The sequence below is a fragment of the Dermacentor albipictus genome, chromosome 3, assembly GCF_038994185.2.
Source record: "Dermacentor albipictus isolate Rhodes 1998 colony chromosome 3, USDA_Dalb.pri_finalv2, whole genome shotgun sequence".
Taxonomy (NCBI): Eukaryota; Metazoa; Arthropoda; class Arachnida; order Ixodida; family Ixodidae; genus Dermacentor; species Dermacentor albipictus.
Genome location: NC_091823.1, coordinates 110,303,805 through 110,318,530, shown reverse-complemented (window position 1 = coordinate 110,318,530; position 14,726 = coordinate 110,303,805). Strand labels below are relative to the sequence as shown.

At 51.5% G+C, this 14,726-nt stretch overlaps 1 protein-coding gene across 2 annotated transcripts; it reads right to left on the bottom strand.

Moving 5' to 3' along the window:
• Positions 1 to 232: 232 nt before the first annotated feature.
• On the bottom strand, positions 233 to 14,281 carry LOC135908461 (sperm-specific sodium:proton exchanger-like). Of its 2 annotated transcripts, none has more exons than XM_065440229.2 (2): positions 10,441 to 14,281; positions 233 to 416 (listed from the first exon to the last, which is right to left on the bottom strand). In XM_065440229.2, exons 1-2 carry the CDS (start codon positions 13,561 to 13,563, stop codon positions 237 to 239), a joined length of 3,303 nt encoding a protein of 1,100 aa, XP_065296301.2. In that variant the 5' UTR covers positions 13,564 to 14,281; the 3' UTR covers positions 233 to 236. The 2 variants fall into 2 exon arrangements, with proteins under 2 accessions (XP_065296301.2, XP_065296300.2); XM_065440228.2 differs by lacking the exon at positions 233 to 416 and adding an exon at positions 8,215 to 8,956 and having other exon boundaries at positions 10,441 to 14,279.
• Between the last annotated feature and the right edge of the window lie 445 nt (positions 14,282 to 14,726).

Below are 14,726 nucleotides of genomic sequence, written 5' to 3'. Positions count from 1 at the left end.
GCTCTGAGGACAGAGTGCGTGCCCTTTAGCGGAGCGATATAGTTCGGGTGTCCACCTTTAATTACTGCCTCCATAGCACATGCGCGCTTCATCAACCCTTAGCAGACACCATTTACTACGTTTTCTTTATTGGGGACACATCTGCGTTGAACATGAACGCGCCCCAAGTGATTCAGCGCGTTCAACGTCGTTGACAAGTGAGCAAGCCTGTGATGCTATAGCAAGCGTTGATCCTCTCACCTTGCTCTTTCGTCGCAGCCGTGCCTCGTTGGAGCAAGCCGAACCCTGTTAGCCAGCGTCTGGTGACGTGTTTCTGGCTGATGGGAGTCATTCTGGTGACCACTTTCTTCACGGCATTCATGAAGGCCAGCTTGCTGGTGAAGCAGGATGTCGAGAAGCTCTGGGACATCGAGGACCTGGCCCGAGAGGAAAAGATACGACCGGTGTTGCTGCGCGGGTCAGGCTTCTACCAGGCTATGAAGGTACAAGGCTGCGGTCACGTTATCGCATCTAACCATGACAAATGCGAACAAATACAATGCTTTAGTAAATCCTCTTCGGGCTCTAACATTGCAAGAAGGACGGGCAAATTTGTCTAGAGCTTTTTCTACGCGTGAGGACACTGACACACGAGACCCGATAACACGGCCTGTGGTTGTGCAAACTTCTTAAGCCCTTGCGCGGAGAAGTTTGAAACGCAGAATGTTGTGCTGTGTGCACCCCGTTGACTGTTAAGTGTGAGCTGGCCTCTCACTGCCGTGTCAGCAAGAACGCGCACTTCTCTGGAGCTGGTCACAGGTAGAAGTGGGCATTGTTATGACAGGCACGCAGAGCGACGATATAGAAGGAGTGCAGAGATAACACGCAGACTTTAGGGAGGTTCGGTGGTAAGCATTTTCCCTTTTCAAAGCTGCTCCTGCTGAGCGCCGACGTCGTCAAAGGGATCACGGGCCGACTTTCCTTGTAGCTAGTTTACCTCTTTGTTCAAAAACTAGGTAAGCAAACAAAGGGTGAAAATAATGACATAAATGAAAGGGCACCGCGTCCCACTTGTCGTTACGGCGGCCAACTAAAGAAGAAAGATGATAAAGGGAAAGAGAGGAGGACGACACTAAATGGCGTTGAAAGCCAAGTATAGATTCAATCAAATGTACACAAGAGTTCAAAAGCGATTATTAAAACGAACACAAACATATACAGAAAATAAAAACAACACTCTAAGAACAGTTTACACCCTTTGGCTTGCCCCTTCTGCCACACAAAAATAATCGTCATCTGCCTTGATGCGTTTCCTTTCTTTATCGCTGCAAGCCCGGAACTTTCCAGTGACGAACGGCACGCGCGTTATCAGAAGAGGCACTCCAAAGGGTGTAAACTGTTCTATGCTGATAACGCGCGTGCCGTTCGTTACTGGAAAGTTCCGGGCTCGCAGCGATAAAGAAAGGAAACGCATCAACGCAGATGACGATTATTTTTGTGTGGCAGAAGGGGCAAGCCAAAGGGTGTAAACTGTTCTTAGAGTGAACACGGAACAATAAGCGCTAGAAAAACACAAATGCGCAGTATGCGCCAAGACGAAATACGGGGCTTAAGCCTGCTTGGATCAGTGTTTTCAACGCAACATCGCCACCCTCGTAATCTCGCGCTCGTCTGAAACCGACCACGGCCAGGTCGCACTCATAATGCACGTAGGCTGCATACAACAGGCGTATTACGCCCACATGTCTCCTTCCGTAGAGCCTATGCCTGTATATCCGAGTGACCGCTTGACAACTCAACACCGCGCGTGCGCAGTACACTCGCGTGGAGTCCTTCCAGAAGGTCTACCGGCGCCTGGTGGAGCAGGGCGGCGCGCTGCCAGCCGCGGAGCTGTTCAGCCTGTCCACGCTGCGAGACATCCAGGCCGAGCGTGCGGCCATGCTGTTCACGCGCGTGGCCATCAACCGGCGGCTGCACCGCTACTGCCCGATGCTGCAGGGCGAGTTCTACTACGCCCGGCAGCCGGTCACCCAGGTGCCCATGGCCATGTTCGTGCGCAAGGGAATGCCCCGGGTGGTGCGGCGCACGCTCGACGACAAGTAAGGCGTCGCCCGAAGAGGCGTGTATGATCCATGTATGCAGTGCGGAACCGGTAAACGCGATCGAGGCCGCGTCGAGCTAACTACTTATAGTGAGTGCGACTTTTATACAGATATATGAGAATATATTTGGGGAAGCGCAGAGTGCTTGACCTTAGGTAGTAGTCTTCTTTAGCCCCCTGCTCTTCTCACGGGGAAGAGGAGAAAAAAAGGAGTATGAGGAGCGACGATGAAATGCATAAGCTATTATGCCTCACTGGAGGCATGGACACACCTTCTCGAGCCGATGCCCTGCGAGCTGCACACTTTCTACAGGAGTTAGTGAGAGAGGCTAGCTTGACTGGCTGGCTATGAACAAGTTTTATTTATTTATTTATTTATTTATTTATTTTTTATTTATTTATTTATTTATTTATTTATTTATCTTTACTCTATGATCCTCACTATTAACTTACCTCTATCCTTGACTAGGTCAATTAACCAGTTTATATGTGTTGTTTGTACCCCCCTGACTGTTAAATATGAGCTGGTCTCTCACTACCGTGTAAGCAAGAACGCGCTCTTCTCTGGAGCTGGTCACAGGCAAATTGGAAAATAAATTTAAATAAGCGAGAAAGCGCGACAACGAAACAGGAACCTGACCCAGCGGCCGAGCAAACAAGTTCGCGTGACGTCATGCATGAGCGGCACACCAGCGGGGAATGCGCGCAAGGTCCCGCCATCACAGATAACGAAAGCGATGAAGAACAGACGGTCAGCTGAGGCCAATCCCCCATCGGGGGTAGGAGCCACACGTGCCACAGGCTACAACAACAACAACAACGTATTCTGGGACGATCACTTTCGGCGATGCTGTCGCCTCGGCCACCAGGCGCGCGCTGTTTGGCTGTTTGAGCCAAACCGAATGAGTCGATTGGCTGGCTGAGCACTGCGTCATGCGAAAGCGATGGTATCGCCGAAAGCGATTGTCCGATAATATGTCCCCCGATTTGTGACAGCGCTGGACCATTGGTACAATCTCTTCGGGTGAAAATGCCAGTTGCACCAGCTTTTCGGCGCCGTCAAACAATGACAGAGCTGTCATTGTAGCTCTACACTTCCGACGAGAATTCAACAGTCATGAATCGACGTTCGCGTTCCACCCGCAACCACGAGAGCCAGCGCCCTGGCGTAACACACCGCGCTGCAACATGAAGACATATGGACAGCCCTAACCACTGATTCGATACGTGCTGCTTGCTTTTTTAGGTGTTTTACCACTTCTCAAAAAAGCATTTCGAACACGTCCTATAAGATGTTGTGCAGTGCTGCTTTCTGCATTTCTATTTTGACTTGGAAGCGCATGATTTCCCCCGAAAAACGCCTCCCTGATTGTCCAAAACACTCACCGGTGCATTAGTTTACACCGACACGGTACAGCGACACCACTCGTTGTTCGCTTGAAATATAGCACCAGCCGCGCATCAGTGTTACCAAACAATGTCAGAACATAGCAAAACACTTAAATTCTGTGCATATAAGCACTGTCGCATCACTCCCAGTCGTGGTGGTATGAGCGACCGGACATCTTCGAAAACAACGAGCGGGAGACCGTAGCACGCGTTGTTATTCCTACTACTTATCATTCTTTCTGCTCTTTTCATGCACGCAGTTCATGCGTTTCATCAAATAGACACAGATTAAGGATTTGCGCGTAATATCGTTCATTCAGAGAACGCGTAATTTTTTTCGCGATAACGCCGATGGATGCAGTAATGACGCTGTCGGCAGATATGGACCAAGTGGTTGTTCAATTGGCTGCTGTATCGAACCTATATAGGGGCCTCCGCTTGTTCCCCATTTGTAATAAGAGGCAAACAGTGCGCCTCGGAATATAAATAATGAGTCAGCCTAACAATATCTCAAAATACACCCATGTGCGCAGTCACACCTAATTTAGTGAACTGCCGGCGAGCGCGACGGCCAGCTTTCCAGAACGGCAACGTACCGATGTTGACAGTGCGCCGCTATCTGTGCTTGCACTATACGAAATGAAGAATCACTATGGTCAAAGCTGAACTCCAAAAACAGTTTTTTTTCCATCCTAATGGCCTAATTAGCTCAGGTACGCCGGTAGTAGACACACGAACTCGGCGACTGTGATATGCCTAAACTCTGCTGAACGCGATCGACATCGCCGCAAACTGTGTGTGGCTGGCGAGGGCTGAAGTTCGTGCAGCTGACGCTGTCAGTCGCGAGTCGGCAAGTCGCGAAATGCTGAAGCCGACATCCGCCACCTGCTGTGGGTTTGTCCTGCACTGAAACCGACGAGGCTCCGGCACCTCGCAGCTGCGGGACTTTCGCCGCATAATCCGAGTGATTACACTGCTTGGACCCAGGGACCACATTATCGGTCCCTCTTGAACTTCATTAGAACAGCGAGTCTTTTTTCATTCATTTAATCATCCTTATTCACCCCCATCCCATACCCCTGTATGCCCTGAGGCATTTACCCTCGCATTAAAAAAAAAAAAAAGTTCATGCAGCCGACAACACAACACCACTTTTCACCCATCACTTTCCCGTGCACACAAAACGTAACTTCTCGCGTCAAAACCTTCTCACGCCAAGCACTAGCTCACGATCGCCGGCTCCTCGACGCTGATGCTGTTGCCTGCCATTTATTCCCAGCATTCCGTGCGTATGCCAGCCGCCCTTTACGTCGTAACACAATCTGGCCAGTAGCCGAGTAGGATGCGAGGCTGTTGGTTCGACGGAATCAACGAAATTCATTTGTAAAATATATGCGCAACTATCAAACCTTCTTTTTTACAGAACATCATGAAAGTGTGCAGAGGATACGTACCCAGCGAATTTCATTGACATCCATTGACATCCAAATATCGCTGGAGTTGCCCTTTAACGACAGATGCTTTTCCTCTTCTCATAACCACTTAATTCATACTCCCGACGACGTATTTCCTTGTCTTTTTCTCATCTAACGCCTTATTTCATATTCACACGCCATCTTGAATTTACTGAGGAATATCTGATACGTTTCCGAAGTCTTCTTCGTCGTTATTGATAGCCTCTGTCTGAGTACATCCTATATTACATAAACCTTGATCTTTCGCCTCATGTGGGCCCTCTTTGTGTTCTATTTGTTCACAACTGCAAAACTCCGACGGCTCCTTTCCCTCCCTCACTTCGCTGCCGCAGGCTGGGCCAGATGCGACAGAGCGGCCTGCTGGACAAGTGGTTGGCCGAGATCTCCGCTCCGGGCTGCGAGTCCGTGGCGTGGCAGGCGTCGTCATCGGAGGCGGAGGCAGAGGAGGGAGGCGATTCGGCCAGCCTCGGATACTCTCTCGCCACCTTTCTGTTGCTCGGCCTCGGCCTGGGTTGCGCTGTCATAGTGCTGCTCCTCGAGAACCTCGCGCACTTCCACGCTACGAGGAAGCGGCACGCGGAAGCAGTGCGCCGAGGATGGAGAATGGCTGCGCCGCGCCCGTAGGGGCGTCCCACATAGCGAGGGAACGGCGTCGTAGTGAATTCGAAGCTAGTTATATAGATAGAGAAAGAAGAAGAACGGGAAAGATAACCGGAGGCAAAATTATTTCGCTGCAGAAATGGAGCACATGCACGCATGAGAAAACGAACGAATGACAGTAGGACCGACAGCGCGCCAGATGCGGCGCCACCGCCTCGGTCGTTCGCAAGGTTATTAAAACCACCGTCAAATGTCAGGAAACGGCACCCAACCTTCGACATCTGCGAGGGACCTGCCCCTAGCTGAAATAGCACGCTCCGGCGCCATTAAGGTGCGGTGCGCCAGTGGTGTAGCCAGCGAGGGGGAGGGGGGGGGGGGTGTACACCGGGCACGTGCTCCTTGCCCCCTCCCCCTAATATTTCCATGTTAGTATGCGGTCTGCCCCGCCCCCTCCACCCCATCTCCCCTCAATCCCCGGTCAAATTCGTGCCTTCCATCACTGAAAACAAAAAACAAGATTGCTTATGCCACTGCGGTGCGCTCTTCGAAGGAGTGAATCATTCCTTCATCTGCGAGGCCGCGGGTCACTGTGGTCCTTCGCCCTGGAAACAAGCATTCACCGAAAGATGTAGAGTATACCATCCCTATTGATCCTCACCAAAACAGGTCCGCTTGTCTACCCTTGAAATAAATAAGCTCATTCATTCAATGATTTCGAGTGAAGGCCCGGTTCTACGAATTTATTCGTGCACAAGGAGGAGAAACGATGAGCCGTCATATGCAAACATTCTCGGTTTTCGTACGTGAACTGTTTCATATAATACAAGTAAGACATGTAGACGGGCCGTCTCCCTTGTAGAATGTAATGCACGACGCACCTGTCTGCGTGTACGGGAGATTTTTTGTATGCTAAGGAAAAGTTTGAGCGCAAAAAAAAAAAAAAAAATATAAAGCTTGAGGCGTGACGTTCATCGGTGGTCAACATCCATAAGACTTTGACCTTTATCTCTCGCAAGCACGATATCACATTCTCACCGTCTCATTTGTGCCACTCTACTGTCGAGAGGCTTTAATGCCACATTCACGGGCACTTTGTATCGTACACCCGTGGTTCTATACGGATGAAGCCGCAGTTACGACCACATCGAAGGGATAAATGCGCATAGTTAGGCTCTCTCTTTTTCAGGACGCAGTGGCTAAAACATTTCAGCAGCGCCTAGCGGTGTCGTAGGATCTGCATGGGCGCATTTATGCGGGTGCTGATTAGCACAGTGCTTATGACACTTTTGGGCTTGCCGCTTCTTTGTATACGAGCACAGACATGTTATTACTGTCGCACTTTTTATGCGTAGAAAGAGGTACAGCGATTCAAGCCACAGGTCACATCATCTCATTAATTCCATATGAGAGAACATCGAAGTATAAATCTTGGCGTATGGCCTCATGCTGATGCTCGGGGCAAGAAACAACGCACTAGGACCTTTTTTCATTTTTGCAGGCTTGAGTAACGCGTCACGCATGCGACGCGTGAGGCTAAGGTACCGTAACTCTATATGTCGAACAAGTTCAGTGGTTAAATATAGGCGTGCAATTGCTTTGGAAATTCAGTCGGTCGGCTGCTCATGCATGATTAAGCAAACCTGAAATCTTCCCACTGCGTAGAGGTACAACAGTAGTAGTCTTTGCTCACATAATCCTATGGCCCCGAAAATTTCGCTGATGGTCACTGGATTGGTTGCGGTTTTAACTGTTACGATCAAGTTCTACAAGACTTGACCTCCCGTCTTTCGCCAACTTTGACAGCGTATAGATTCAGTATATTTTGGCGACTGCACTGTCTTTAACAAGTATATCCGTTATATTGATGGAGTAAGGCAATTTCACTGCATATCGACGACAGCTATACATGCTGTTCTGTAATGAGGGCTGTCAGAATGGGATTTTCCGCGTTAATGCTAATTTCCTGCAAATACGTGAACATCGAGCGGTGTGTTTGAGATGCTGCACCAGTGGTTTCACGCGCGTCACAATGCAGGAAATGGAACTTAGCGCCGTGTCTGCGTGTTAATGTGTTTTGCTCGTGTCCCCGTTCTGCGATTGCCGTTAGTTTTCAGAGTTAGCCCGTGGGCTGCGCTTGAAAATCCTCTGCACAGCAATTACCATTCGAGAGGCATGTATTCAGGCTCGCACGAGGTGAGGAGGACATGCTAAAACGCACACATGAGCCGAATATGCGCGAAGGTATAATCATCACGAACACGCGACGTTTCATTGAGATGCCTTGCATAGTTCGCATATGTTCGCCGTATGTTACTATGAACCACGGGCTTCAGATTTTTCCATTAAGACATTCCGAGAACTTTATTTCGACCATTCGGTCAGGCGGGCGCGTCGGCGCGTATTCTGCGGCCTGCTTCGAGACAGCCACACCACGAAGCAAAGCTGGTCTACGCCCACCTTCCGACACGAGCTGGACGCTGCTCGCGTGTTCATCGAGTCCTCTCACAACAAGGTTCACGGCACAATATGCGGTGCGCCCTCCCGCCGGCCGATGCAAGTGGATCCTCGAAGAACGGCGTGAAAATACGCGCAGCGCGGCCCATTTAGGTCTGCGTGTGAAACGATGCGGCGCGCTTCGAACGCAATACCCCCCCCCCCCCCAACCCCGTCTTCAAGTCAGTAATTACTAAGTGTCCGTAGGGGCACCTGAAGCACGTTGTGGTGTCCATTCATGGCTGGTCGCGTCTACAACAAGCCTTACAATGACGAGTGTGCCTCGATGGGACATATTGTACAAGGTGACGGATGATCGCGCAAATTACTGCAAAACAATTATGGCAAAACACTACGAATGCAACAGGTGAAACGACGCTCGATTGTCAATAAAGCGATAATGTACAAAGAACGAAACGCTTAAATTAAACTGTACAGTTCGAAGCAGCCTGTGCGACCGTTGTCAAAGGCCCTTCCACCACCGACAGATGGCGGTGTCGGCGGCGGGATGGCGAAAGGTGTGACCACTGCCGGTGGCGCGTCTTTTCGGCCGCACGACGAACGGCTAGCTGGTTCTGACGACGGCCATGGAGACGGCGCGCTGCTTCTTGTAGTCGTAGTGCGTGAGCGGCTGGTGGAACCAGTCGAGGTCGCTCGGCAGGTGGTAGCGCATCATCGTGGTGATCAGCATTACGGGTCGCGCCCGATCGGCGGGGATGCCCGGCAGGGTCATCTCGCGCACGGCGCTGGGGATGTACGAGGGGCCGGTGTAGAGCTCCTGCGTCTTGGAGCACTGGACCACGCCCTGGACCAGTATCACGTCCAGCACGGCCTCGTCGAGCGAGAAGTCGATGGCGTAATACAAGTTGGGCATGATGCCGTTCTCCAGGAAGCGCTTCAGCTTGTCGTGCGTCCACTCCTGCGAGTGGGAAAGCGTGAACGCGTGTGCCGCGGGCTTTCCTCGTTATAGTGTTTTCGCCATCGCTTAAATTTATTTGAACATAGTTGTCAAGCATAGAAGGCGTCCGTTCCTATTTTAGAGTGAAGCTGTCTATGGCTACCTACCGTAAAAATCGTGGCGGCGAACAGAAAACGCCTTGAGGGAAAGCCAACGTTCTCGTGAACGTTCTGTAGCTCTCAACCTAATGTAGGTATTTCGAAAAAAAAAAATAAAGTGGAATTGGCCGCTAAGACGACTCTATCATTACGCCGAGTTCCATTTACTTGTCGTAAATAGCTAATTCACAGTGAAGTTGTAAACGTTACGCATCTACAGAGGGAATATGGTTACAGAAAACGGCTTTACCTCTTGTTTTATCGAAACTATCCCGAAACAAATTAAATGACGATTAGCCACCAAGACAACTCTAACATTACGCCGGGTTTCATTTACTTTCAGTAATTACGTAGTTCACAGCGAAGTTGTAAATATTGTGGAATTCTCGTCTGCTGTGAACGCATGGGCTTCTACGGGAGCGAGACAGACCCATGTTTGTCCGCTATAGAATAAAATTAGTGCTTACAAGTTTCATTCAGATAAATAACTAGGAAGTATGCTCAATCGCAAATTGCAAACAGGCGTGTTTTGTTCCGAGCCCTCTTTTGAAATGCGCCCCGGTCAACGCATATCGTCGCTCGCTGCGAGGCTCAGTTTAACGGCGACCTGCGTCTAAACGGCGCTACGTCACAGCTGCGTCGACAACACTTGCGTCTTTAGAGGGGCCTCGTAAAAGCCCTTCGGTGGTAAATTTGTGTATGTATGACGTAGTGCGTGACGTAGCGCGCGCCTGATATTTCTTCGTATTTGGCATTTATAAATGACATATACATAATTATATATACAGTTACGTACCAACAAAACTCTATACCAACAATTTATACCACTACAGCAGCTACGATGGTCAACCACTTTCGCAGGGTAGAATGGCTCCTCATATTTTTATAAAGTTTGTTTACTTAAATATTTCGCTCGGTGTCGAAAGAAACCTGTGAAAAATAGAGTGAAACAATTTAACAGAAAGACAGACAGAAGATGCGGAAAAGACAATTTGTTTTGCCCCTTCTTCCCTGCTTGCTCTATGGAATTTCAAAACTGCATAAGATAATTAAACTTTGGTGAAACATGTAAACAACATGATGCTTATCCGGACATACTTTCGATGTGTTGGCGCCGCCTTTAACTGTTCTGGCCCGCAAAGTCCAAGTTGCAGTTTGCGCTGCACTGAGTTCTACATATGCGGGTTCCTACAGCATAGGCTACTACACTACAATGTCAACCTTCTGTAGCGTGAAACAGTTCCGCCGACGCCCCGTGGCAAAAATACGTCCGAAGAACGTCCTGTGTTGCACCATGAATAGACACGACAACATATTGAAATCGACCGCCGCTAGCTACTCGCTCACCTGGTACCGCTTCTGGTTGACGAGCACGGCGAGACCGATGCGGATGGCGACACTGAACCACATGCGGTACACCAGGTTCGGCGCCTCCGGGTGCTGCTCGACCAGCGACGTCATCTCCTCCATGGGGATGCAGCACATCTCGACGTCCGTCTCGCACACGCACTGGCACACCGACGGCCTGGACGTCAGGAAGCCCAGCAGCCCGAGCGCGTCCGGTGCTACGAGGTAGTCCTGGAAGGAGCCCTCGCAGAAGTAGAAATGCGTAGAGTCCGAGTTGGCGAGCTGGACGGGGTTCGCCCAAGGCTCCTCGTTGCAGCCGCTCACCCGGACGATCCCCGAGCAGATGATGAAGACGCAGTCGTGCATGTTGTTCTTTTCGACAAGCAGCTCGCCTTCTTTCAGGTACTGGTAGAAGGAATTGAGCAGCCGCGGCACCACATCGCGCGTGAGCCACGGCACGCTCAGCATCGTGTTGAACGCCGTGTTGCCCACGGCCACGTTGGTGGGCATGCCGTCGGCGCGCTGGATCATCCAGGAGAGGTTGGAGAAGAGCAGGCCGAACTGCTTGTCGTCCAACAGGCCCCCTTCGTGCAGCTCTCTGAGGCCATCGAGCGCCTTGTTGAGGATTCTGCGCGCCGCCTGGCGCGTCTTGGTCGCCACTTCGATGTTGGGGTAGCGCTGCTGAATGTCCACGACGTTCTTGAGCGTCTCCAGCTTGTTGTAGCCGCTGTTCTCACGTATGGCGGCTGCCAACTGCGGCGTGGCGACGAAACGGGACACCTTGTTCATGGCCTCGTCCTCTGCCGTGATGTAGGCCCAGCTCAGGTCGTACGCGTAGAACAGCTTGCGGTTCAGCAGCCCATCCAGCAGGTCCCATATCCACAGGAAGAGCACGACGCGCTTCTGCAGCGTCTTCACGATCCGGCATGAGATAAGAGTGATGAAGCTTATCTGCAGGAAGCTGGTGTAAGCGGTGTCAGGCTTGCCGCCGCTGGTCACGGATGCCATACTGATGAGCACGAACTCCGTGACTACCAGAAAATACATGATAACGTCAAGCTGCTTCCATATATCCTTGCCCACGTGCAGCATGCCAACGGTGTACACTAGAAGCACCATCTCAATCGAGTAGAGCAGCACGTAGGCGCCCTGCACAGAGGTGATGATCGATAGGAGCAGCTCGTGTTGTGATGGGTCCGCACGCTTTTTGAGCAGGAACAGAGCCAGGCCACTGAGGAGCAAGACGAAACCCAAAGCGATGAACCCAATTATGGCGTGGTACCAGCCTTCTTTGAGCATGGCAGAGAGCAAGCTGACCTGCTCCTTTTCCTCATCGTCGTCGTCTGTGCGCGAGCGGCTGGAACGTATCGATCGATATTGGCGCTTCTCGATGGCCTCGTTACCGGCGAATCGCTGCACCAAGTCCTTGAGCCCGTAGATCCAGTCGGGGACGGTCACGAATGGCTTCATCATGCTATAATCCAGGTAGATTTCCTTTTCCATGGGATACTGCAGGGCGGCCAGAATTTTGCCCCTCGTTTTGCTGTGAATCATGCCGTCTTCATATTGTTTGTTGCAGCAGACTTTCTGGAGCCTTACGATGGAGCAGCTGGCCTTTCTTGCAGCAGCATTCTTGTAGACGCGAGCGGGCATGTAAGTCTCTGTCTGTTCGGCATGATCTTCTTCATCGGCTCCAATATACGGGTTGTCGATGCACGTGTGCATTTGAACCCACTTCCAGTCGGCACCAGAGAACTTTTTGTCGCGCCGCTGAAAGCTAGTCGACGAATTTGCGGTGTTGCGAAGCGCAACTATAACCATGTTCATACTGGCCCTTTCCACGTCCGATAGCGCCACGAGCCCCAGCATCGACATGAGTTTAGGGAGCGTAGTGGTGTTGAGGACTTGCACAAGAAATAGCGTGCCCAGGCGAATGAACTGTTCCTTAAGAGCGTACTCGAGATTGACGGTCGGGAAAGCCCTTGTCAAGTCCATGCCGATCATTATGGCACCCTTGAAGTTCGCCCAGGCCACAATCAAGCATTGCTGCCAACTGAGGCTATAGCCCACGGATACCAGCAGCGGATACAGCACGATGATGGTCACGAATCGGACGCCGATCTTCGCAACGTACGCGTTGACCGGGCTCATTATCTCGTGCCAGCTAAGGTACTCACGCGTGTCTCGGCCGATCCGATAAGCCGACAGGAAAATGACGACGACGTTGTAGCCGTATCTGATGAGCATCCAGAACTTCTTGAGCGCGACAGGGTTGTACACAGTGGCCGCTGAGTGAGCGCTGGTGGCGATCCCCATCGAGATGATTGTGCTGATACCAGCGCCGTGCATAAACTGCTCGGAGAAGGCCCACGTCGCGATCACGCTGATCGCGCTCACCACGAATGAGACGGGCAGGTCCTGCGCCAGCGATATCATGGCCATCGCGAGCGCATGACCGATACACTTGCCAACCAGTGGCCCGACGAGCAGTGTGCACGTGACCGTCTTTAGGAAGCCGTAAATAGTCAGCTTCTCGGGCAGCGTGCTGAACCGGTAGGCCATCCAGAGCACGGTGGCTCCAACCAGCGGCTCGCCCATGATGATGGTCTCGAGGATGTGCGAGCGGGCCGACGAGAGCGCGTTCATGTCCGACACGAACATCAGCTCGGGGCAGCACGTGAGCAGGCTGATCAGCACCGTCTCGGCCAGGTGCTGCTTCTCGGCGTCCCGCGTGCCCGACATGTACAGCATGAAGAGCAGGGTGCTGAACAGCAGGCCCCCGAAGCCAAGCAGCACGCACTGCCAGAAGCACTGCCTGAACAGGTGGCCGCGCAGGTTGATCGAGCCGGTGTACGCGAGCACGGGAAGGTAGAGGAACAGCAGCTCCCGGATGTGCAGGTCGGTGACCGGAAGCACTTTCTCCTTGAGGTTGTAGCCGCCGACGAGGCGGCCCGTGCCGAAGCCTAGCGCCACGACCACGGCCACGACGGGGATATTCACGAAGCGTCGCAGCGCGCGGCACACGCCGGCCACTACGGCCACCAGGAGGATGATGATCATGCTGACCTGCCTGTCGTGCAGGCTGAACTCGACCTCGCCTTCCTGGCCGATCAGGGAATTCATCTGCGCGGTTGCGTTCGTCGCTCGAATGACGGGCACTGAGGTTACCGGCTGGGTTGCGACGAACGCCCTCACGCGATGTTCGCGTGGCCCGTGAGCCCCGTGGCACTTCTTCGTTCTCTACCGATTGTGCCACGCGCATCCTGTGTGGTGGCTGTTGGTCGAACTAAAAGGGCCGCCTTTAGGTGCAATATGGTGTTGCGTCGACGTGAGAGAACATCTTGGAGCACTTAACGATAACTATGTTCGTCAAAGTAAAATAATAATTTCGTTATTATTATGGACGCAAGATGACGCTTAGTAGCCAGAAAAGATAGAAAAAATTGGATTTTATCCAAAAGTTTGTTTGTGCATTCACAGTTGAAGAAAAAAAAATAGAAGGATGGCGTATAACTTATAAATAGACATGAAAAATATGGAGCTGCTGCTATGCTTTTAAGAACACGAAAGTAAAGGCTAACATCGGTGCGAGGAGGCATATTTCTTCACACAATCATCGACAACAAGTGGGAGATTCGAGAAGCAGACACGATTCTCTAGAAATGCGGAGTATCGAACAGAGTTGCGGGAACTTCATTCCATTTCCACACCATTCCGGAGAGTGGAGATCCCTTGTAATTCCACTTCTTTCAAATCCTCAGAATGGCGAGAGTTGGACTGTTCCCCGCATCGACGAAATGCCGTTTCAGGGGCCCAACGGAATGGCGAAGTAAATTTGGCGGCGCGCCGGCATTAAAGCGCTAGGCCAACGCCGCACACATCAAGGAGATAACGTAAGCTGCTCGAGGGGCCACACCGGCGGTGACCTCGGAGTCGTGACGAAAGGCGGGAAGGGGGGAGAGGGGGGGGGGGGAGGGCGGCGACATCGACGACCCCGACGCTCTTTTTCCAGCCAGTTTCGGTTTCAAGGAGCCTGCCAAGGGGAACTAATCGTTCGCGTAGCCCCCACATGAAATCTATGATTCAAAATTTAATCGTTCGGATAGGTAGTGTCCAGGACGGGCCTCAAAGTACTCATTTACTGTAGCCACGTATTGTTGATAATTAGAAAGCTGATTACCGTAAATTCGCTAATTATGCACGTAATTGCGGTAATTGCTCTTTATTTAGAGGCTGCCAATCCGTACACTCGAATGGTAAACATAACGTTACCGTGATCCATACTT

Excerpts from the sequence above, each read along its gene's own strand:
- LOC135908461 (XM_065440228.2), bottom strand. The coding sequence starts at position 13,563 with ATGAATTCCCTGATCGGCCAGGAAGGCGAGGTCGAGTTCAGCCTGCAC. Across the intron at positions 8,957-10,440 it reads TCAACCAGAAGCGGTACCAG|GAGTGGACGCACGACAAGCT; the intron begins GTGAGCGAGTAG and ends TCCCACTCGCAG.